Source organism: Parasteatoda tepidariorum, chromosome 3 (genome assembly GCF_043381705.1).
Source record: "Parasteatoda tepidariorum isolate YZ-2023 chromosome 3, CAS_Ptep_4.0, whole genome shotgun sequence".
Lineage (NCBI taxonomy): Eukaryota > Metazoa > Arthropoda > Arachnida > Araneae > Theridiidae > Parasteatoda > Parasteatoda tepidariorum.
In genome coordinates this window covers 36056115-36079201 of record NC_092206.1, presented here as the reverse complement: position 1 = coordinate 36079201, position 23087 = coordinate 36056115, and the positions used below count along the sequence as shown (strand labels likewise).

Below are 23087 nucleotides of genomic sequence, written 5' to 3'. Positions count from 1 at the left end.
TGTACATATGCATATTGACTTGTTTGTCACCGCTAAATACGTAAATCATTATGTATGATTATACGTATTATTTTTTTCTCTAAATAAACAGAAATAGAAGCCAAATTAGAAGAATTAATAATTTAGAAGTTTTAAGTGTTGAAATGATTTAATTTACAAAAAGGTTTTGACTTACACCCATTTGCGATTCTACATTTCTTTCTAGGTAACTAAAAATGTATGGTACAAATACTTTTGGTAATTATATAGCAACATCAAAAGTCCTTAAGTGCTTATACAGCTGTGTCAAGTATATAAATAGGTACAAATCAAAATTTATGCAGTTTAAAATAAAATTACTTCCAAATTATGCGCCTTATCAGGTTATCTTATTACTTCCAAATTATGCGTCTTACAGGCAATGTTACTCGGTTTCAGCAATTCGATATATCGAAAGGGGAATATGTTCGAAATAAGGTATTAAATATTCCTGAAGCAGTAAATAATATACTGATCTTGATTTCATTTGAATTCGTTTTATCTGATTAAATTAATCCTAAAAAATTCACAGAGTCTAAAACTATTTTCGTCTGTACAGTAATGTATTTAACCACAAAAGCTTTTACAGCTTCTGATCTATTAGTTGCATCGACGTGGATGATATTTTATCCGATTAAATGTAAAATAATATTTCGGAAAAACATGGTTTTTTTCTAGATAACAAAGTGTAAGTTACATCCTCCCCTCAATAAGTTCTAGATTTTGATTGCAGCTCATATTGGAAGAAGGTAAATTTTTTAAAATTTACTTCATTAGTTTAGGAGACATGGCCTGAAGTTATATTAAAATCGCCTCCTTGCCTGAAATATTGGGGTATTGTTACTCATTTTGAGTGTCAAGAATCCTAATTGATAGAAAACATTTTGCACAGAGAAGATAAGCACTTTCAAAGTTTAAGAGTAATTTTTTGTTTTTTAACAAGAAAAATTTCCATTTAATAAAATTTTTTGTGGGACATGAGCTATACTGTAATGTATATACTGCGAAACTATTGAAAGTCTGAGTTTTGATGTTTCATATTCTTATAGTTAAAAAGGCTCCTTCAAAAATTTCTCATTTTATAAACCCTTCCTGTCAAGAGATAAGGCTCCCGATTTCAATAAATGATATAAATGCTTTTTTCTCCATTACCATGTGCATTTTTAATAATTATTATTAAATTTTGTGAGAACATTGATTTTATAAACTTTATTATTGATTATTAACAGATTTCCCTGATATTTACAAATTTCGAAATTATTTATGCAACAATTTAATTTTCACACGTAGTTGCGATGGAAAAATAATACAAATTCAAATATGATCCTAATATTCACAAATATATTTTTAATAAAATAATAGTTTAGATGTATATAAAAGAATAATTTAATTAAGACTGTATTGATAAAAAAATAACTTGAAACAGTAATGAAAACTTTTAACAGCAAAAAAACTGAAAATTCCCTGAAATTTTTTATAAAATGTTGATGAAAATCACTATAATTAAGAAGTTATTGCACTTAAATTAAACGAAATAACTAAAATTAAAGGAAATAATCATTAAAATCATTAAGATATGTATGAGATAAAATCATCATTAAAATTCATTTCATTAGTTTAGGAGGCATGGCCTGAAGTTATATTAAAATCGCCTCCTTGCCTGAATTATTAGGGTATTGCTACTCATTTGAGTGTCAAGAATCCTGACTCATAGAAAACATTTTGCGCAGAGAAGATAAGCACTTTCAAAGTTTAAGAGTAATTTTTTGTTTTTTAACAAGAAAAATTTCCAATTAATAAAATCTTTTGTGGGACATGACATATACTGTGATGTATATACTGCGAAACTATTGAAAGTCTGAGTTTTGATGTTTCATATTCTTGAAGTTAAAAAGGCTCCTTCAAAAAGGGTTCTAAAGAATACAACTTACAAAAAAAATTGTAATTTCAGGTATAAGAAAACGGGCGTAAAGTAAGGGAAACTCAAATTTCATATTCGGAAAAAGAACTATTTTTGAAAATGGAGAGGACATTTTTCTTTACTTTGATAGGTAAGGAAACTGATGCTTCACAATTCTAGATGGAGAAAAGTATGTATTTTACAATCCTTTGTCCATGAATTCATCTTTACAACTTTTGACTGAAAAAGATGATTCGAGTCAGCTAGGGGGGGTTATTACTAAATCATTTTTCTCATTCTTGAGGCAGAAAACAGCCTTTTGTACTTTTAATATATATGGAAAGTGTCTTTGGCCTTAGGTATGATAAGAGGTGTGACAATAACAATGATTCATAACAATGTAGCGAAGCATGTTATCTCAAACAATCTTTTACCTTATGGGGGTGGTCGTCAATTCGCAGGTGTTGTTCTGAGAAATTTTTATTTAAATTAATTCATTTCTGAGAAAATAAAAGATATTCTTGAGGAGACTGAAACACAAGTGATTGAATTTCCCTCCTTACATTGAATTCCTTTAACAGATTAACAATTTTAAGAATGAGACAATCGCTTTTCATTAATTTTTTTTTAATGTGTTGTAAAGCTCAAAGACTTTTAAAAAAGAAAGTTTTCTCTTTAATATGAGTTTTTATAATTTCTTCAGTTTATTACTGGTTTTCATTTAACATTGTCTCTAGTTCATCTCATCTTTTGACCGCACTCCTACCGAAACTTCCAAAAACATATTTTAAACATTCTAACGACCCATATTTTCATGGTCAAAAATCTAAATAGAATTTAAAAAATGTGAGGTTATTGAAAGAAAGGTAACTTTGTGTTAGATTTCATAACTTCAACTATTTTCAGCCCTAATTAATTAGCTTAGTCAAAGACAGAGTATAGAATCATTAAGTTTTAATGCTTGAAAATCTGACAATTGCATAAAAGAAATATTTAGAATACTTTTTTTTTCATGTTGACTGAATGAAACCTGGTACATTTTTATTATGTTTCGTTTGTCCTTAGAAGTCAAATATTACTGAAGTAAGCTATATTGTTTCAATGATATAGTTGCTAGGGCAAAATTTTCGGAATTGTACATTTTGTTTGAATTATTTGTAAGCCATAGTCTTATCCACAAAGTTATTTTCGTGGTGAAAATGGAATGCGCAAACAAAAGAAGAAAATTGGAAGAGAATAAAGAAATTGAATGAAAAATTTGACTTTGCCGTAAGCAGTTTCAAAATTTCACATAATTTTCAAATATAATCTTCATTTTTAGTGCAAAGAAAAAAATATATTGAAAACTGAAGTAACTTTCAAAATTAAAAATAATTAAAAATGCCTTTAAATTACTTTAAAGATATTACTAAAAATTGTTAGTCGCCTTATTATCTAATGTTATCCATATAAGCTATCATTGGAAATTACAAATTACATTTCTAATTACATTAAAAAAAAAAGATCATTCTCAATAAGATGGAGAATAATATGAAATCAAAAGTGTTTTAAGATTTTATTTGCAAAAAATTATTTCTCTGAAACACAAATATTAATGTTGGAGATGAACTTTTAGATAGTACATTTGAAGATTTTTTTTGAAGGTTTATATCATTTATAAATTGCTTCAATGAAACAATCCGAAACTTAATTTTATTTTTACACAAATATTCAATGCTACTTAATTGAATTCTAATGATAACTGTTTTTTTTTTTTAAATATTTGAACGAAATACTTAAATTTTAAGGGATTGTGACAAAATTCTCTAATGTTTGTTGAGCTTTATAGAACTTTTCCTTTGGCATAATTAGCCCCAAGGACATGTCATTCTTGCAAAGAGTAATTATCATTGATAAGAGCTTCAAAGTATATAATACCCCGAATGATTTCTTATAGTTTGTATGTTGCATGAAAAGAATTGCGGGGGGGGAGGTTATGACTTGACATGAATGAAAATCAGTTATGATTCCCTGTCCAGGTTTGACCAATGGGAGGTATCTATATGTTGTTGCAGCAAAAGTACATAACTGTTACTTTAAAATTGTAGTATTCATTTCGGTGTTGTACTGTGAGTTCGTGACTTAGTTCTTAATAGTTGTGTTAGAAGAAAAGTGTAGTTGCTTGATTATAGTCTTGAAGTTTGGTGTAGTGAATTTTTAATCAAGATTTTTCGGAAAGCTCTTAAGATCCTTAACGATGTCTCTGATCAAGGATATTAAGTAAGTTTACCTTATTTTTTATTGCTTTATTTATTGATTAATTAAGGCTTTTCATTCTTCTATCTTCATTTTATTTAATACGTTCTAATTAGAAAAAAAATATGGGTTACGGTTATGGTTCATCTGTGTCTGAATAAGTTTTAGTATTTGAAATTTTTTAGTATTTGAAATTGTTAAATATATTTGAAAATAAACTAGGAAAGTAAATATTACTTAATGTAATTTTAATTTAATAGAAGATTTATTGATTTAATAATTTGTTTTTGAACTCCTCCAAAAGTTTTTCTAAATTTAATTCAGTTTTTGGATGAAATGGTTTTTGGTATTTAAAGTATTTTATTTGTTTTATAAATTATTTTAATTTGTGGTATCAGGAATTAATTGAAATGTCAGAAATTACATTTAATATCTGATTTCTCCCACTCTTCCAATTAATACTAATTTGTTTTTGTTCTCCTGAAAGTGGTTTTTAGTTAAACTTAATTAAGTTTATTGATGATGTGGAATTCATTATTTAAAATATTTTTTAATGAATTTTATTCTGTGGTCTCAGGAATCAGTTGATTCTGCAACGAAGCCCCAGTAATTACTTTCTAAATATCTCAGTTTTTCCTTGCTGTCTTTTTTAATACCTTTTCTTGCGAAGTAAATGCGATATAATGTAATTTTGATTAAATAATATAAGATTTATTTGATTAAATTATTTATTTTTGACCTAACAAACAGTTTTTAAAGAAATTTTATTTATCTAACTTGATTGCTGAAATAGATTTTATTATTTAAAGTACTTATTAATTTATTTTATAAAATATTTGATTCTGTGGTATCAGGAGTCATTTTATCCTGTATTGGAGAGACAGGAATTACTCTAAATGTCTCAGCTCTTTCTCTCTCCTTTTTAATACATTTTTTAGCAAAATAAATGTGGCATAATGCAATTTAATTTTAATGTAAAGACTATTTGATTTTAACTAATGTAATTTTAACTTAATGTCAGATTTATTTGATGAAATAATTCGTCATTAATGCTCCCCGAAGAATTTTTCATTTAAATTTCATAATTAAAATGATTATGAATGACAATTGTTTTAAATAGAGAGCATTATTTCATTAAGAAGTTTTTTATACTGCAATTTCTGTATTCTTTTGCACTTAGGCTATTTAAATGAAAATTGTCTGTCAGAGAAGGAATTACCCATTCAAATTTAGATTTTCCTATTTTGTTTTTCCTAATGAAGGGAAAGAAATATATTACATCTATTGATATAGATTAGAGGAAAATTAAGTCATTTTTAATATTTTGGAGGAGTAAAATAGTGCATGATTTTTTTTCTCTTTAATATGAATTTTGTTAACAAATTTAAGACGATTTTTTGTTAAGAGATTTATTTTTTTCTCTTGCTATAATTGTATAAAATAACATAGTTTTGTCACAGTCCTCCTTTGTAGGTACTCCTGTAGTTGCTGCACTGCGCACATTGACTACTTTTTATTTGGTTTAGTACTTATTTCAGGAAAATGGTTCACAGTTACTAACTTTTTATTTAAAATATGTGGTGATGTTAAAATTTTGTCAAATATCTTTTTAGGAATAAAATTTCTTCATTTTATTTGCGAAAATGGCTGTAAGAAAAAGTGGTTACATTGCGTTCAAAAAATATAGTTTCTTTTTTTTAGAAAATTAATGGGTTAAAAGCTTATAAAAATGAATCTTTTTTTACAAATTTATCTTTTTTAAAAAAAAATAGTAATTTTTAATCAGTGACATTAAGATATAGAAGGGGATTTAAGCCCTTTGATCATTTATTTAGCTGCTTATGAGTAGAAATTTTTGAACTAATTACGTCAGAAAATATTAACTTACGTCAAATTTAATTAGATTTTTTTGTAATTGATAATGAAAAATTAACTAATATAATATGTGATTTTAATTTAGAAAAATAAAATTTCAATCTTAGTTATTTTCCAAAATTCAGTTATAATGTAAAGAAATTTCAAAGAAAATATGCTGGTGTAAAAGAGAGGTAAAATATATACAGATATAACCGCTAATTTACTGATATATCACGTACTGCAAGAATAGCCGTATGTATGTCATTGGGCTGTTGAATACTGTAGTAAGGGAAAAGGTTCTCATCTTCACGGATGGGTTTTACTGATTTTTTGACGATATTATCGTTTGTCGATATTACTTTTGCGCTTATACTTTTTGATATTCATCGTGTGTTGATATTTATCAATATTTAGCTTATGTTAAGATTTTTCGTATTTTCTAAATATCATTATGATATATTTTAAATATCGTTTTCGCTATAAATTAAAATTATCGATATTTCACGATATATTGATTCATGAACTATTAGCTCCGAATTTGGCTGTAAATAATAAGTGAGTCCTAAGTTAAAAGATTTATCGTATACTGTAAAGATTAACTTCCCAGAACAAAAAACTGTTTAAAAAACTGTTTCTGGTTTTAACTGAACTGTTATCCGCTCACTGTAAAAACTTCCTGTTATTTTTGCATACATTCTCTGTATATTTGCAAAGCAGTTTTTCGCACTTTATAAATACTCTTTCTTTTTCAAATCATTTTACAATTAAGTATAGAAATTAGTAGAGAAGTATCGAAAAATACTTGCTCTCATTTTTCAGGAAATATTTAAAGATATTAACATCGTATAAATAAAACTGCGATCAAATTTTATTTTCAAATCCATACTTTAGCAATGTATTTCTTTAATATAAAATTTTTTGGCTCATTAAGTTACCATGCATTTTTATTCTGGTAGGCCTCTATAATTTAAACATTTTTACACTTATATATTTTTTCAAAAACTTTTTTAAGACGAAAAGAGTATAAGATTTTCTTCATATTGAGATGCCTAATGCTCCGGTAGCATAGAGGACCATTTGAGATGACCCAGGTTCGAATCTCAGCGTCACGGAGAATGGTCGTACGAATGATGCTCTTGGCATGCACTGACCAGAATGCAGGAATACTTTTTTCGTAGAAGTTTTTATTGAAATAACAGAATTTTCAGAAATAACAGTACTTATCTGGTGAACAAATAAGCATCCGCTTTTTTTGAAGGAAAAAATAAACAGTATTTTTACGAGAAATAAACAGTTTCATGCTGATACTTGAGCTGACAGTTCTTTTCTGCAAATTTAAAAAAAAATTTTCAGCATTTTTTTTGATGATGCCCTTTTTTGATTATGTCCTTTTTTGATAGATAAGTTTAGTACTAACCATCCCTCTTTGTTAAAATATTGGTTTTATGTTTATTATACATTAATAATATTGGCTAGGTATTTCGCTTGCATTTTTACTTCTTTTTCAGTAATTTAATTTTTTTTGCGTCGATTAATTGCCTTTCCATCATTTTACCACTTTCATGGTTTTTCTTTCGATTTTAGGCCATTAATAGCCAATTTACCATTCTTTAATAATATTTAGTATGTCACACTGAAAGTATACTGAAATTACAGGGCTCATACTAAAATGAAAAAAAAAAGTTTTAAGGAGCTATTTTCCTTCATTTGAAAAATATCGTCCATTTTCAGGACGCAAGATGTTTTTAAACTACCAAAACCTATATTTATGCAATATATGATCTTAAGAAGTTACAGGGGGTGAACAGAATAATGGAAACGTTGATACTAATTCGTTGATACGGATAATCAAATTATTTTATCACTTTAGAAGTGTTTAGATCCTATAATTTCTCCTACATACAGATGAAGTTCAAAGGATTGAGGGACAGACAATATATTATAAACCGAAAATAATGTTTTTAATCATTCTGTGCCAAAAAATATAGCAATAGTTTTGTAATTTGTGACAGTTATTTTGGTTTACTATAATTACCCAAAATTTCGTAATCCTGACTTAAATATTTATGGAGATATGGTCATTTTTATAAAAAATTGCTAAATTTGGATTACACTGCTGATGCACGCACAGACGATGTACTTTATATCGTAATTTAATTAAAAAAATTTCACAGTTTAACAACCATTGTGTGCTTTATTTCTATGAACTCTCATGTGCTGACTTATTTCTGTGAATTTTTTCACTTCCATACTTTCAATATGGGCTAATAGTTTTTGGAGTCATCAGATGTCAAGTTATATCAGGTTATAATCGAAACAAGATACCACTTAAGCTGTTTAAGCTTAAGTTTTTTGATCTGAAAGTCTTACTTTAAAATTCCCATTATTAAAGTAAAATTTTTAAGAAAAGAATTCTTAAAATTAATTTACTTCGGTAATTTTTTCGAATCATGCAGTTTTTGAACCACTCCATATATGTGATTTTTTCTCTAATGTGTTCAAGAAAAGTGTCATGTAGAATTAACTAAGCGGACACTGGAAATGCTGTGTCCATTGTAAAAAATTCTGAAATAGATTATGGTAAAAATTACTGGCACCCTTAGTGCATCATCTTCAAAATCCATTTTATTGAAAAATCCATTGTTACTGCAAAATTATATGTTTTTATTGTTTCTAATGCCATCTGCCAAATACCAGCAAATGTGTTATGTGAAACCAACCAATGCATATGGTGCGTTATCCTGTTTTCAGTGGCGCCATCTATTTCAAAGAACACGACTTCAGCCCCACACTTCCGTCACAGCCTGTGTTAAAGTATGAACCAATTCATACATCCACAGATCGTAATTTTGACCTAAAACAGAAAACAATTTGTTAGAGTCCAGAGTTATTGATTTGTTATGGGAATTTGGAGGACTTAGTGCCCCGGCAGTGCACCAGTCGCCATTTGCTATACACGGGGAGTCTTCGCTAGTCTGGGATAGAGCTCACTGCTTCTCGGACATGGTTCCAACGCCCTACCAAACCAACAGACTATTTCGCCTCTAATAAAATTTTATGCATTAGTTTATGGAATCACTTTAATTCAACAGAATTATTTATTTAATTACGGTGATTTAGTGATTTTACAGCGAAATATTTTACTGTGAAACGCACCAGCACTCTGAGTGCCAGTACTTTTTACCGCCATTAGTTTCAGAATTTTTTGCAGCGTAATTTAATAACACCATTACTGAAGCATTATTTTTTATGAAGTGTTTTGATTTAATTGTTTATATTTTTTTTCAGAATCTCTGCACCCGTTAGACCCTTTCAACAGATGAAGAGAAAAGCGGTTGAAGATATTGCTACTAAAAACAGCAAGAGTATGAAAAGAGATCCTGAAACAGAGAAACTTCAGCAAACTCCTAGGTGCCGATTTTTTCCGAAGTGCCGCATGGGTCAAAAGTGCCACTTCCAGCATCCAACCTGCAAGTATAATGCCGCATGCAGAAATCTGAAGTGCATTTACCGACACATTGGTCCCAGAAAAATAGAGCTCTTCGAGAACAAGGAGAACGAGCAACCCAACAGTTTCCGATTGCTGCTCGAGAAATTAGAAAAACAAAAACCTAATCCATACAAATGGGTAAAACCTAAAGATGTTGGTGCGAAAAAAGATGTACCATAGACGCAGAAAATTGGGGGGTTAAATAGGTATTTTAAAAACGCGATTTAAATTAACAAATCAAATCCCGTATCCATCTTTGCACGCGATGATAGAAGAGTACTCTCGGTCTCCGCAATGAATGAGGGAAATGTTATTTGGGTAATGTTGTATGAATTAGATTGAAGAATATATAAAACCAGATGTGTATAGTAAGTTAGTTTCTTTTTTAAAGATTTCAATAAATTTTTTGATTCTTATTTTTTTTGTACTGTAGTTATTTAAAAATTTATTTTGTTTCTGATTTACTGCTTTATTTAAATTTTTTTTCAATTGCAAGATTTGATATTGCAGTATTTATTCATTTATCGTGAAAAGAGTTTATTAGCTAATCTTTCCTAGCGTTAGATTAACATTCTTGCCACATTTAAACACACAGATTATTCAGTCTAGTGAATTTTTGCTTAGGATATATTATATTAATTCAGATCTGTAATAATAATAAATTTCCCGAGCCTTACATAGATGTTTGTTACTTATTTTAGTACTCATCAAATTAAAAAATGTCCCGCAAGCAACAGTGCTATAAGTTTAACTCTGAGATTTATTTAATGCTATATCTTATTCTTATAAAAACAAGTAATTTAAGGATAGTGTTTATTTTATCTGAATTAAAATAGAAGAATTTTTTAATGTTACGTATTCATTGAGAAATCAATCAATGAGTTGATATTATGCTTTGTTGTTATTTAACAATGAATGAAATCTCAGTTTTATAATAATCCAAATCTCTTTAAGTTACTTGTTTTAAAAGTATAAAAATTCCTTATCCAATTCACACCAAACTCTAGTGTAGGAAATTTGAGTAATGGAAGTTGGAATTTCAATTTTTTCAAATGTTACTTCAAGGGAAAAAAATTCCATGATTTGAGTTTTTATGTTTTTTAATTTTTTTAAAAAAAAGTATTAAAACGCAGCAATTAATATATTAATATAATATTTTTTATAAAGAATAATGGAAGCAGATTTTGAAATATTAATATTGCTAAAAAAACTTTAACAGTTTTATAAAATTTAGTACAAAACTGACTATAAATGTTTATGAAATGTGCTGTTTGAAAATTCTGAATGCTGCATTAAGTGTTCAGTACTTTTGATACATTTTGAATTTCAACAAGCATACAAAGCGTAAAAAAATTAGATGTTTCACACAGCTACGGAGAGAAATTCATGGGATAATAACTCACACAAAAATCATCAAATTTAAGAAATTCTATTTGCGATTTGTAGGTTACTTTATAATGAATCGAAAACTGAATGCATTTTTTGATAAACTTTTATTTGTATGTACAGTACACATTACTGTTAAACTTATTTACGGAAAAATTTGGCAAACACAAAGAATTTAATCAACTTTTATGATTTTATCAAGAATAAAAACTTGTGAAATTTTCATTTATTCATTTGAAAGAAGTCAATTTAAGTAAGAAAAAAGTTGTACACAATCAGTTGATCAATTTTGCTATTATATTAACAACAAAAAGAAACCTTATTTCCCCCCTTCTATTTTAAAGCTTATTTTCTAATTATTCATGGTATGACATTCTCCATACAAACCGGAGAGGCTTAGAGATCACCCAACCTTTATTTTTCATGTTCATTCATGCATTCAACAAAACAATACTATATTTTTTGCAACAAGGGTAGAAGATTCTTTAAGAACTATGCGTCAATAAGGAACAAAAGCAACTAGTGATTACTGATTATTTTGCGGATTATCCTACTTAATTAAAATACAAGTGTTTACTCTTTATTTAACTTTGATCAGTAAATTGAATAATTACTTGATAATTAGTACCTTTTCATTTTCTGCCTGTTTTCTCAACTTTAACTATTAAACCATATTTCCCAGATGTTACTTGAACAATAAGCAGGTCCAATTCTCCTTTTAGTTCGCTGTATTTGGCATATACTTTCATTCAAACACTAAATAATGCAATTGTAAGTTAATATTTTAATAGGGTAGGTCTTGGATATAGTTCAAACCAAAATAAAAATATTAAGAATAGAGATAGAAGAAATACTTATGCTTATTTTAAAATCTCATACCTTTATTCAACATATATTGAGCAAAAAATAGTGAAATATTGAAAACAAAATATCAGAAAAAAATTGTTTGAAAGCAAACAAGGAAGTGGTCATCTCTTAATGTCGAGGAGAGATGGTCGTCTAATACAGCAATGGAAAAATTGAATTTAATTTATAGAAAATAACACATTTCATACAGTTGATATGAAAAACTTAAAATATGCTGTAAGGAATGAATTTTATCTCGAAAATAAGTAAACATAAATCTAGCAAATAAAATTTAGTGAGCAGGTTTAATCAATTACTTTAAAAAAAATCATATTTTGGGCAAAGGGTTTTAAAGCTTATAAATTTTGTCTGAAGTCATAGCATACATCTTACACATTTAATCCAGTCATCGTCTCTTATGTTTTCTAATGTTTCTAATATTCTTATTTTCTATAAATATTTCTATATAAATTCTTATTTTCTTAACCCAAGACTTACCCAAGTCACCTCAGAGCAGAGTTAATAGCAAAATAGAAAATAAAAATTAGTTACGTTTATTACATGCACCTTTCATATATTTTCTTCATATAATGGAAGAGATACACATTCTCTTGATTCTGTTTTCATTATTACTGTTTCTCCGAATCAAAGAAAACCTCAATAAACTTTATAGAACTATTAGTAGTTGTTCAAAATTTATAAAATTTTTCATCCATAAAAAGTATTGTTTTGTACATATGCATATCGAGCTGTTTGTCCCCGCTAAATAAGTGAATCAATATATATGATTATAAGTATTTTTTTTTTCTAAATAGACAGAGATCGAAGCCAAACTAGCAGAATTAATAATTTAGAAGTCTTAAGTGTTAAAATGATTTAATTTGCGAAAAGTTTTTGACTTACACCCATTTGCGATTCTACATTTCTTTCTAGGTAACTAAAAATGTATGGTACAATTACTTTTGGTGATTATATAGCAACGTCATATATATAAATAGGTACAAATGAAAATTTATGCAGTTTAAAATAAAATTACTTCCAAGCTAAGCGTCTTACAAGTTAAAATGTTATTCGATTTCAGCAATTTGATATATTAAAAAAGGAATATGTTCAAAATAAGGTATTAAATATTCCTGAAACTGTTAACAATATTGTGATCTTGATTTCCTTTGAATTCGTTTTATCCAATTAAATTAATCCTAAAAAATTCACAGAGTCGAAAACTATTTTCGTCTGCACAGCAATGTATTTAAACAGAAAACTTTTTATAGCTTCTGATCAATTAGTAGCATCGTCGTGGATGATATTTTATTCAATTAAATGTAAAATAATATTTCGGAACAACATGGCTTTTTTCTAGATAGCAAAGTGTAAGTCACCCCCTCCTCCCAGTCAGTTCTAGATTTTGATTGCAGCTCATATTGGGAGAAGGTAAATTTTTTAATTTTTTTTCTCCATTAGTTTAGGAAACATGGCCTGCAGTTATATTAAAATCGCCTCCTTGCCTGAACTATTGGGGTATTGCTACTCATTTTGAGTGTCAAGAATCCTAATTCATAGAAAACATTTTGCACAGAGAAAATAAGCATTTTTAAAGTTTAAGAGTTTTTTTTTGTTTTTAAACAAGAAAAATTTTCAATTAATAAAATCTTTTGTGGGACATGACATATACTGTGATGTATATACTGCTAAACTATTGAAAGTCTGAGTTTTGATGTTTCATATTCTTAAAGTTAAAAAGGCTCCTTCAAAATTTCTCGTTTTATAAACCCTTCCTGTAAAGAGATAAGACTGCCGATTTTAATAAATGATATAAAAGCTTTTTTTCTCTATTTCCATGCGTATTTTTAATAATTATTAATACGTTTTGTAAGAGCATTGATTTTATAAACTTTATTATTGGTTATGAACGGATTTCCCTGATAATTACAAGTTACAAAATTATTCTTATGAGATTTATGCAACAATTTAATTTTCACACATAGTTGTTTGTGATTGAAAAATAATACAAATTCAAATATAATCCTAATATTCGCAAATATATTTTTAATAAAATAGTAGTTTAAATGTAAATAAATAAATTAAGACTGTTTTGATAAAAAAATAACTTGAAGCAATAATTAAAACTTTTAACGATAAAAAAACTGAAAATTCCCCTAAATGCTTTATAAAATGTTGATGAAAATCACTACAATTGAGAAAAATTAATTTGGGTGTAATTTAAACGAAATAACTCAAATTAAAGGAAATTAACATTAAAATCATTAAATTATAGTAAAATAATGAAAAAAATATGGCATAAGATAGATAAGCATAGAATTATTTGTTAAAATTACAAAACATTTTCTAAAATTATTAATTTTTATTCAAATCATAATTATTCAAATCATCTTAAGAAAAAAAAAATGTAATTTTAAAAACTTATGAGGGAGCTAACACTACAATTACTAATGCCAACTGGTATAATTTGAGTATCGTAAATTAAAATGAATTGTTATCGTATTGTAAATTGAAAAATTAAAATACGCATAAGTTAAACTGAAAATGTTATCTAACTTTAAAACCACTGAGAACTTATTAGTTAAAAATCATAAGAATATTAAACACAAATATTTTATAAATTTTTAATTAGACAATTATAATTATAGCAAATCAGAATATAAGAACTCTAGTTCAAAACTAGCATTAAATCTTTTAATAGTATGAAACAAAAATGATACTAAAAATAATACCAGTTACACACTCTAAAAAAAAATTTCTGTAAAAATCGTTGCATAATATTAATAAGAATTTAGTAATAATTAATAAATAATTAATAACATATCATTTATAACATAACTAAAATTTAATTAAATAACTACAAACTAAAATTATTAACTGAATTAAGTTACAATTAAAAGACATTTATGGGTTTTAAAACACCGTTTACATTAAGTGATAAATATAGAGTTATTTTATTTAACTTGTGATAAATGGTCTGAAATTAAATAATTTGTACGTAAATTAAGAGTAACTTTTTGAAATATTTAGAAAATAACTAGTGAAAAAAAGTATTTTGCAATTAAAAAAAAAAAAACTCTACTTGGGCGATAAAGGATACTCCTCTAGCAACCCTCTCAAAGTTTCATTTTCGCTCCTCACCCCAACTCCGATTTTGACAGTTGAAGATTGATTGAGGATTAGGACCACACACACACGGAGGGGGGACTTGGTTTTGGGACGAGATAGCTGGAACATGGTACCTCACACATGTCAATGGGAAGAAAGACCTACCTAGAAGCGAAATCAGCATACCGTTAGCAGGGGGGGGGGTATAATTGAGGCAATTATTAAGCACAGTAAAGAGAGATAAAATTCCCTTCATTCACTCTAATGTACATTTACCAGCAAGATTTGATTAATTCTTAAACTATACTCCTAACACCTGTTCAGAGCAACAAATAAGCATAAAATCCCTATTGAAGAGACCACCTGTCGAACTCTTATCTTCTTAACTGAAAATTTCCTTTAGTTAGTGAAACATTTCTTAAAAATAAAAGTTTTTTTTCTTTTCATTTCCGTACTTCTGTTTTATGCAATTAAGCGAGGACTGGTAACAACAAATATTCATTTAAACGAGGAAATTTAACATTAGTTTCACATAAAATGATTTGTTTTCTCTAAATTTTATTCGATACAGCAGTACTACTCTGTATATATATATATATGTGCATATATATTATATATATATACTTTGAAAGCAAAGCCTATGGTTTCTAATTAGCAAATAAACATAGTTAACGTAAAATTTCTCAATAAACGCAACTTTTTTTTCAGATTTTCGGTACTTATTCTGAAAAGTTCAGTCAAAAGAGTTGGCCCTTTAATGTAAATTTTAGTGTTTGCATATTTCGTCAGATCACGGGAATTTTTTTAGCGCATTAAAAATTTTGTCCACATTTATAAAATTTGTTAATTCAAAGATAATTCCGTATTAAAATATTTTTTTTAAACTACGTACTATTTTTTAGTCATATAGTTTAAATCATCTAGAGTTTAAATTTTTATTTTTAAAATTTCACAATGACTGATGAAATTTCCATTTCAGCAAAATTGATGTAATAATCGATTACTTACATTAATTGTTAAAATAGTGATTTTTATAATTATAATAATAAATATACAGCATTGAAAATAGCAATAAACTGCATTTTTCTTTTGTAAGTAAGAAGAGTACTTTTTGGAAGGTAGTTGATCATTGTTATTCCCGTATGTATGTTTATGTCTAACTTTATCCCGTATGTCTAACTTTAGAAGTAGAATTTAAGATCTTCCATTTTGCCCTTTTGCATGCAGTATAACTTATAAAAAAAAGGCATTTTTTAAAAAAAACATGCCGTAATTGTCATATCGAGCATTTACTTTACTCTTTCGATTCAAGTTCTAGCTAATTCAGTTGTGAGCTAATTTTCAAAATCCTGCTAATTATTTAAAAATAAATTGCTTTTAGATATAATAAAACGGGCGTAAAGTAAGGGGAACTCAAATTTCATATTCGGAAAAAAAAAACTTTGAAAATGTACCGGACATTTTTCTTTACTCTGATAGATAAGGAAACTGATGATTCACAATTCTAGATTGAGAAAAGTACGTATATTACAATCCTTTGTCCATGAACCCATCTTTACAACTTTGGACTGAAAAAGATGATTTGAGTCAGTCAGGGGTTTAATACTAAATCATTTTTCTCATTTATAAAGCAGGAAACAGCCTTTTGTACTTTTAATATGAATGGAAAATGTCTTTGACCTTAGGCATGATAAGAGATGTGACAATAACAATGATTCATAACAATGTAGAGAAGAATGTTTTCTCAAACAATCTTCTACCCTATGGGGGTGGTTGTCAATTCGCAGGTGTTGTTCTGAGAAATTTTTATTTAACTTAACTCATTTCTGAGAAAATAAAAGATATTCTTCAGGAGACTGAAACAGGAGTGATTGATTTTCCCTCCTTACATTGAATTCATTTAACAAATTAGCAATTTTAAGAATGAGACAATCGCTTTTTTTGTGATTGGAACTTATTAAATTTGTTGTAAAACTCAAAGATTTTTAAAAAAGAAAGTTTTCTCTTTTATATGAATTTTTATAATTTCTTCAGTTTATTTCTGGTTCTCATTTAACACTTCCTCTAGCTTATTTAAACTTTTGACCGCACACCCTACTGAAACTTCCAAGAACATATTTTAAACTTTATAGCGACCCATATTTTCATGGTCAAAAATCTAAATAGAATTTAAAAAAAGTGAGGTTATTGAAAGAAAGGTAACTTTGTGTTAGATTTCATAATTTAAACTACTTTCTGCGCTAATTAATTAGCTTAGTCAAAGACAGTGTACAGAACCATTAAGTTTTAATGCGTGAAAATCCCGACAATTGCATAAAAGAAATATTTAGAATGCTTTTTTTTCTCATGTTGACTGAATGAAACCTGGTACATTTTTATTATGTTTCGTTTGTCCTTAGAAGTCAAATATTACTGAAGTAAGTTATATTGTTTCAGTGATATAGCTGCCAGTGCAAAATTTTCAGAATTGTATATTTTATTTGAATTATCTGTAAGCCATAGTCTTATCCACAAAATTATTCTCATTTTGACAACGGAATGAGCCAATAAAAGAAGAAAATTAGAAAAGAATAAAAAAATTGAATGAAAAATTTGACTTTGCCGTAAGCAGTTTAAAAATTTCATGTTATTTTCCCATAAAATCCTAGATTTTAGTGCAAAAAAATATATATTGAAAACTGAAATAACTTAAAATTAAAAATAATTAAAATCAAAAACAAAAATAATTTCAATTTTTTAAAATTAAAAATGCATTTATATATATGATCTTACTAAAAATTGTTAGTCGGCTTAATATCTAATGTTATCCATATAAGCTATCTTTGAAAATTACAAATTACATTTCTAATGACATTAAGAAAAAAGGATCAATCTCAATAAGATGGAGAATAATACCATATCAAAGGTGATTTAAGATTTTATTTGCGAAAATTATTTCTCTAAAACACTAATATTAATGTTGGGGATAAACGTTTAGGTAGTACATTTGAAAAATTTTTTTTGAAGGCTTATATCATTTATAAATTGCTTCATAGAAACAATCCGAAACTTAATTTTATTTTCATACAAATATTCAATGCTACTTAATTGAATTCTAATAATAAGTGCTTTTTTTAAGTATTTGAACGAAATATTTAAATTTTAAAGGATTGTGACAAAATTCTGTATTGCTAGTTGAGCTTTTTTGTACCTTTCTTTTGGCATAATTAGCCCCAAGGACATGTCATTCTTGCAAAGAGTAATTATCATTGATAAGATAGCTTCAAAGTATATAATACCCTGAATGATTTCTTATACTTTGTATGTTGCTAGAAAAGAAATGCGGGGGAGGGGGGAGGTTATGACTTGACACGAGTGACAATAAGTTATGATTCACTGTCCAGGTTTGACCAAAGGGAGGTGTCTATCTATTGTTGCAGCAAAAGTACATAACTGTTACTTTAAAATTGTAGTATTCATTTCGGTGCTGTACGGTTAGTTTGTGACTTAGTTTCTTAATACCTAGTTAAATTTGAAGAAAAGTGTAGTTACTTCGTTATAGTCTTGAAGCTTGGTGTAGTGAATTTTCTATCAAGATTTTGTGGAAAAACTATTAGGGTTATTTGCGATGTCTCTGCTTAAGGATATTAAGTAAGTTTACCTTATTTTTTATTGATTAATTAAGGCTTTTCGTTCTTCTATCTCCATTTCATTTAATACGTTCTAATTAGAAAAAAAAATGTGGCTGTAGGAAATAGGAAAGTAAATATGAATTAATGTAATTTTAATTTAATGTAAGATTTATTCGATTAAATTATTTGTTTTTGAACTCCTCGAAAAGTTTTTTTAAAATTTAATTAGTTATTATTATTGCTGAAATGGATTTCGGTATTTAAAGTATTTATTTATTTGCTTTATTAATTATTTTTATTTGTGGGATCAGGAATCAATTGATTCTGCATTGAAACGTCAGAAATTACATTAAATATCTCATGTCTCCCATTCTTCCTATTAATACTCTTTTAAAGAAAGTAAATAATGCATAATGTAATTTTAATTTAATGTAAGATTTATTTGATTAAATAATTTGTTTTTGAAGCAAAGAGCTTTTTTTAATTTCATTAAGTTTATTGCTGAAATGAATTTCGCTATTTAAAGTTCTTATTAATTTCTGTTACAATATATTTAGTTCTGTGGTATCAAGAATCAATTAATTCTGCCTTGAAGTGCCTAACTCCACGAATAGTTTTTTTAAAATTTAAATTCAATTAACCTAATTTCCTTATATGTATTTTGTTAATTAATGTTAATTAAAATTCATTTTATTAAATATTTATTTTGCGGTATGAGGAATTAGGTGATTTTTCATTAAAACGTCCGAAATTATATCTCATTTCTTCTCTTTTTTGTAATACGTTCTTCACCAAAGTAAATATAATAGAGTGTATTAAATCATTTGTTTTTGTTCTCCTGAAAGTGGTTTTTAGTTAAACTTAATTAAATTTACTGATGATATGGATTTCACTATTTAAAATATTGTCTTCCCCCCTAAGAAATTTAAAAAAAAATCATACATTTGTAAAAGAGGGGTGAAATATGTACGCTTATTTACTAATATATCACGCACTCCTAGAATAGGCGCTTAGGCTGTGAAATACTGCAGTGAAAGAATAGGTTTTCTGCTTCACGGATGTGTTTTACTGATTTTGTTACGATATTATCGTTTGTCAATATTTATTGCGTCAATATATTTTTTGATATTCATCGTGTGTTAATATTTATCAATATTTAGCTTATGTTAACATTTTTCGTATTTACTGTATATCGTGAGAATATCTTTTAAATACCGTTCTCGCGATAAATTCAAATTATCGACGGCTCGCGAGATATCGATGCATCGAGCTATTAGCTCCGAATTTGTCTGTGAATAATAAGTGAGTAATAAGTTTAAAGATATATCGAACACTGTAGGTATTAGCTGGATTAACTTAACGGAAGAGAAAGTTATTTTTCAGAGGAAAAAAACACTGTTTAAGAAACTGTTTCTGTTTTTCTCCGTTACCCACTCACTGTAAAAAATTCCCGCTATTATTGCAGACTTTCTCTGTATATTTGCAGAAAAGTTTTCCTTACTGTATAATCACTCTTTCTTTTTCAAATTATTGTACAATTAAGTCACTCTTTCTTTTTCAAATTATTGTACGATTAAATATAAAGAAGTAGATAAGTATCAAAAAATGCGTACACCTATTTTTCAGGAAGTATTTAAGGATAGTAATAAGGATAATTTTGCGCATCCATTATATATAAGAACTAAAATAATTCAAAGAATACAAATTTATTGTTACATTGGTACTTCTTAAACTGTTAAAGTTTTATAATCTAAAGGTCTTGCTTTAAAATTCCCATTGTTATTGAAGTAAAATTTTTAAGAAAAGAATGCTTAAAATCAATTTATGACGTATTTTTTTCCCTAATCATGCAGTTTTCGAAACACTCCATATATTTCGAACCACTTCATATGTGTGATTTTTTTTTTAATGGGTTCAAGAAAAATCTAATGTAGAATTAACTAAACGAGCACTAGAAATGCTGCTTTTGTAAAAAGTTCTGAAATGAATTACGGTAAAAGTTACTGGCACCTTTAGTGCAACATCTTCAAATTCCATTTTTACTGTGAAATTATATGTTTTTATTGTTTCTAATGCCATATGCCATGTGAAACCAACCGAATTTAGGGCATGAGGTGCGTTTTCTTGTTTTCAGTGCTGCCATCCATTAGAAAAAAATACGACTTCAGCCACACACTTGCGTCACAGCCCGTGTTAAAGGACGAACCAATTCATACATCCACAGATCGTAATTTTAACCTAAATCAGAAAGCGATTAGTTAAAGTTCACAGTAACTAATTTGTTATGGAAACTTGGAGGTTTTAGTGATCTGACAGTGCACCAGTCGCCTTTTATTATACACAGGGAGTCTTCGCTTGTCTGGGATAGAGCGCACTGCTTCTCGGACATGGTTCCAACGCCCTACCAAACAAACAGACTATTTCACCTCTACTAAAATTTTATGTATTAGTTTATAGAGTCACTTTAATTTAACAAAATTACTTATTTAATTACGGTGATTTAGTGATTTTACAGTAAATATTATTGCAAAATTTGCAGTATGTAAATATTGTCCCGAAATATTTTACTGTGAAACGCACCAGCTCTCTGATTTCCAGTACTCTTTACCGTAATTAGTTTTGGATTTTTTTGCAGCGTAATTTAATAATACCGTTGTTGATGCATTGCTTTTTTTAATGAAGTGTTTTGATTCAATTGTTTATATTTTTTTTTCAGAATCTCTGCACCTGTTAGACCCTTTCATCAGATAAAGAGAAAAGCGGTTGAAGATATTGCTACTAAAGACAGTAAGAGTATGAAAAGAGATCCTGAAGCAGAGAAACTTCAGCCAACTCCCAGGTGCCGATTTTTTCCGAAGTGCCGCATGGGTCAAAAGTGCCACTTCCAACATCCAACCTGCAAGTATAATTCCGCATGCAGATATCTGAAGTGCATTTACCGGCACATTGGTCCCAGAAAAATAGAGCTCTTCCAGAACAAGGAGAACGAGCAACCTAACAGTTTCCGATTGCTGCTTGAGAAATTAGAAAAACAAAAGCCTAATCCATACAAATGGGTAAAACCTAAAGATGTTGGTGCAAAAAAAGATGTACCATAGATGCAGAAAATTGGGGAGTAAAATAGGCATTTTAAAGAACGCGATTTTAATTAACGAATCAAATCCCGTATCCATCTTTGCACGGGATGAAAGGAAAAGTACTCGGTCTCTGCAATGAATGAGGGAAATGTTATTTGAGTAATGTTGTATGAATTAGATTGAAGAATATATAAAAGCAGATGTGTATAGTAAGTTAGGTTTTTTTATAAAAATTTCAATAAATTCTTTAATTCTAATTTTTTTTTGTACTGTGGTTATTTAAAAATTTATTTAGTTTCTGATTTATTGCTTTATTTAAATTTTTTTTCCAATTTCAAGATTTGATACTGCAGTGTTTATTCATTTATCGTGAAAAGAGTTCATTAGCTAATCTCTCCTAGCTCAAGATTAACATTCTTGCCACATTTAAACACACNACTCGGTCTCTGCAATGAATGAGGGAAATGTTATTTGAGTAATGTTGTATGAATTAGATTGAAGAATATATAAAAGCAGATGTGTATAGTAAGTTAGTTTATTTCTGAAAGATTTCAATAAATTTTTTAATTCTTATTTTTTTTGTACTGTGGTAATTTAAAAAATTTATTTTGTTTCTGATTTATTGCTTTATTTAAGTTTTTTTCTTCCAATTGCAAGATTTGATATTGCACTATTTATTCATTTATCGAGAAAAGAGTTTATTACCTGATCTTTCCTAACGCGAGATTAACATTCTTGCCACTTTTAAACACACAGATTATTCAGTCTAGTGAATTTTTGCTTAGGATATATTATATTTATTCAGAACTGTAATAATATAAAATTTTCCGAGCCTTACATAGAAGTTTGTTACTTATTTTAGCACTCATCAAATTAAAAAATGTCCCATAAGCAACAGTGTTATAAGTTTAAATCTGACATTTATTTAATGCTATATATTATTCCTATAAAAACATTTTATCTGATCCCGTAATTTAAGGATACTGTTTATTTTATCTGAATTAGAGTGGAAGAATTTTTTACTGTTACATATTCATTGAGAAATCAATCAAGGAGTTGATATTATGCTTTGTAGTTATTTAACAATGAATAAAATCTCAGTTTCATAATAATCCAAATCTCTTTAAGTTACTTGTTTTAAAAGTTTAAAAATTCCTTATCCAATTCACATCAAACTCTAGTGTAGGATATTTGAGTAGTGGAAGTTGGAATTTCAATTTTTTCAAATGTTACTTCAAGGGGAAAAAAAATTCCATGATTTGAGATTTTATGTTTTTTAATTTTTTTTAAAAAAAGTATTAAAACGCCGCAATTAATATAATATTTTTTTAAGAAAAATAATGGAAGCAAATTTTGAAATATTAATATTGCTAAAAAAAAGTTTAACAGTTTTATAAAATTTAACACAAAACTGACTATGTGAAAATCAGTTTCAATCAAAATGAAATATCAGTTTCATAATAATCCAAATCTCTTTAAGTTACTTGTTTTAAAAGTTTAAAAATTCCTTATCCAATTCACACCAAACTCTAGAGTGGGAAATTTGAGTAGTGAAAGTG

At 27.7% G+C, this 23087-nt stretch overlaps 1 protein-coding gene across 4 annotated transcripts in view; it reads left to right on the top strand.

Moving 5' to 3' along the window:
• LOC122272214 (zinc finger CCCH domain-containing protein 14-like) overlaps positions 1-21740 on the top strand; it is a 52367-nt gene extending 30627 nt beyond the window's left edge. Inside the window, exons 1-2 of one of the 4 annotated variants that reach the window (XM_043055599.2) lie at positions 4035-4177; positions 9299-9867. In XM_043055599.2, the coding sequence (XP_042911533.1) occupies positions 4155-4177; positions 9299-9680 (405 nt within the window). In that variant the 5' untranslated portion in view covers positions 4035-4154 and the 3' untranslated portion in view covers positions 9681-9867. Of the gene's footprint in view, positions 1-4034; positions 4178-9298; positions 9868-17993; positions 18471-21167 lie in introns of those variants that run through there. The other 3 variants (XM_043055598.2, XM_043055597.2, XM_043055601.2) reach the window with 3 other exon arrangements.
• The last annotated feature ends 1347 nt before the right edge of the window (positions 21741-23087 follow it).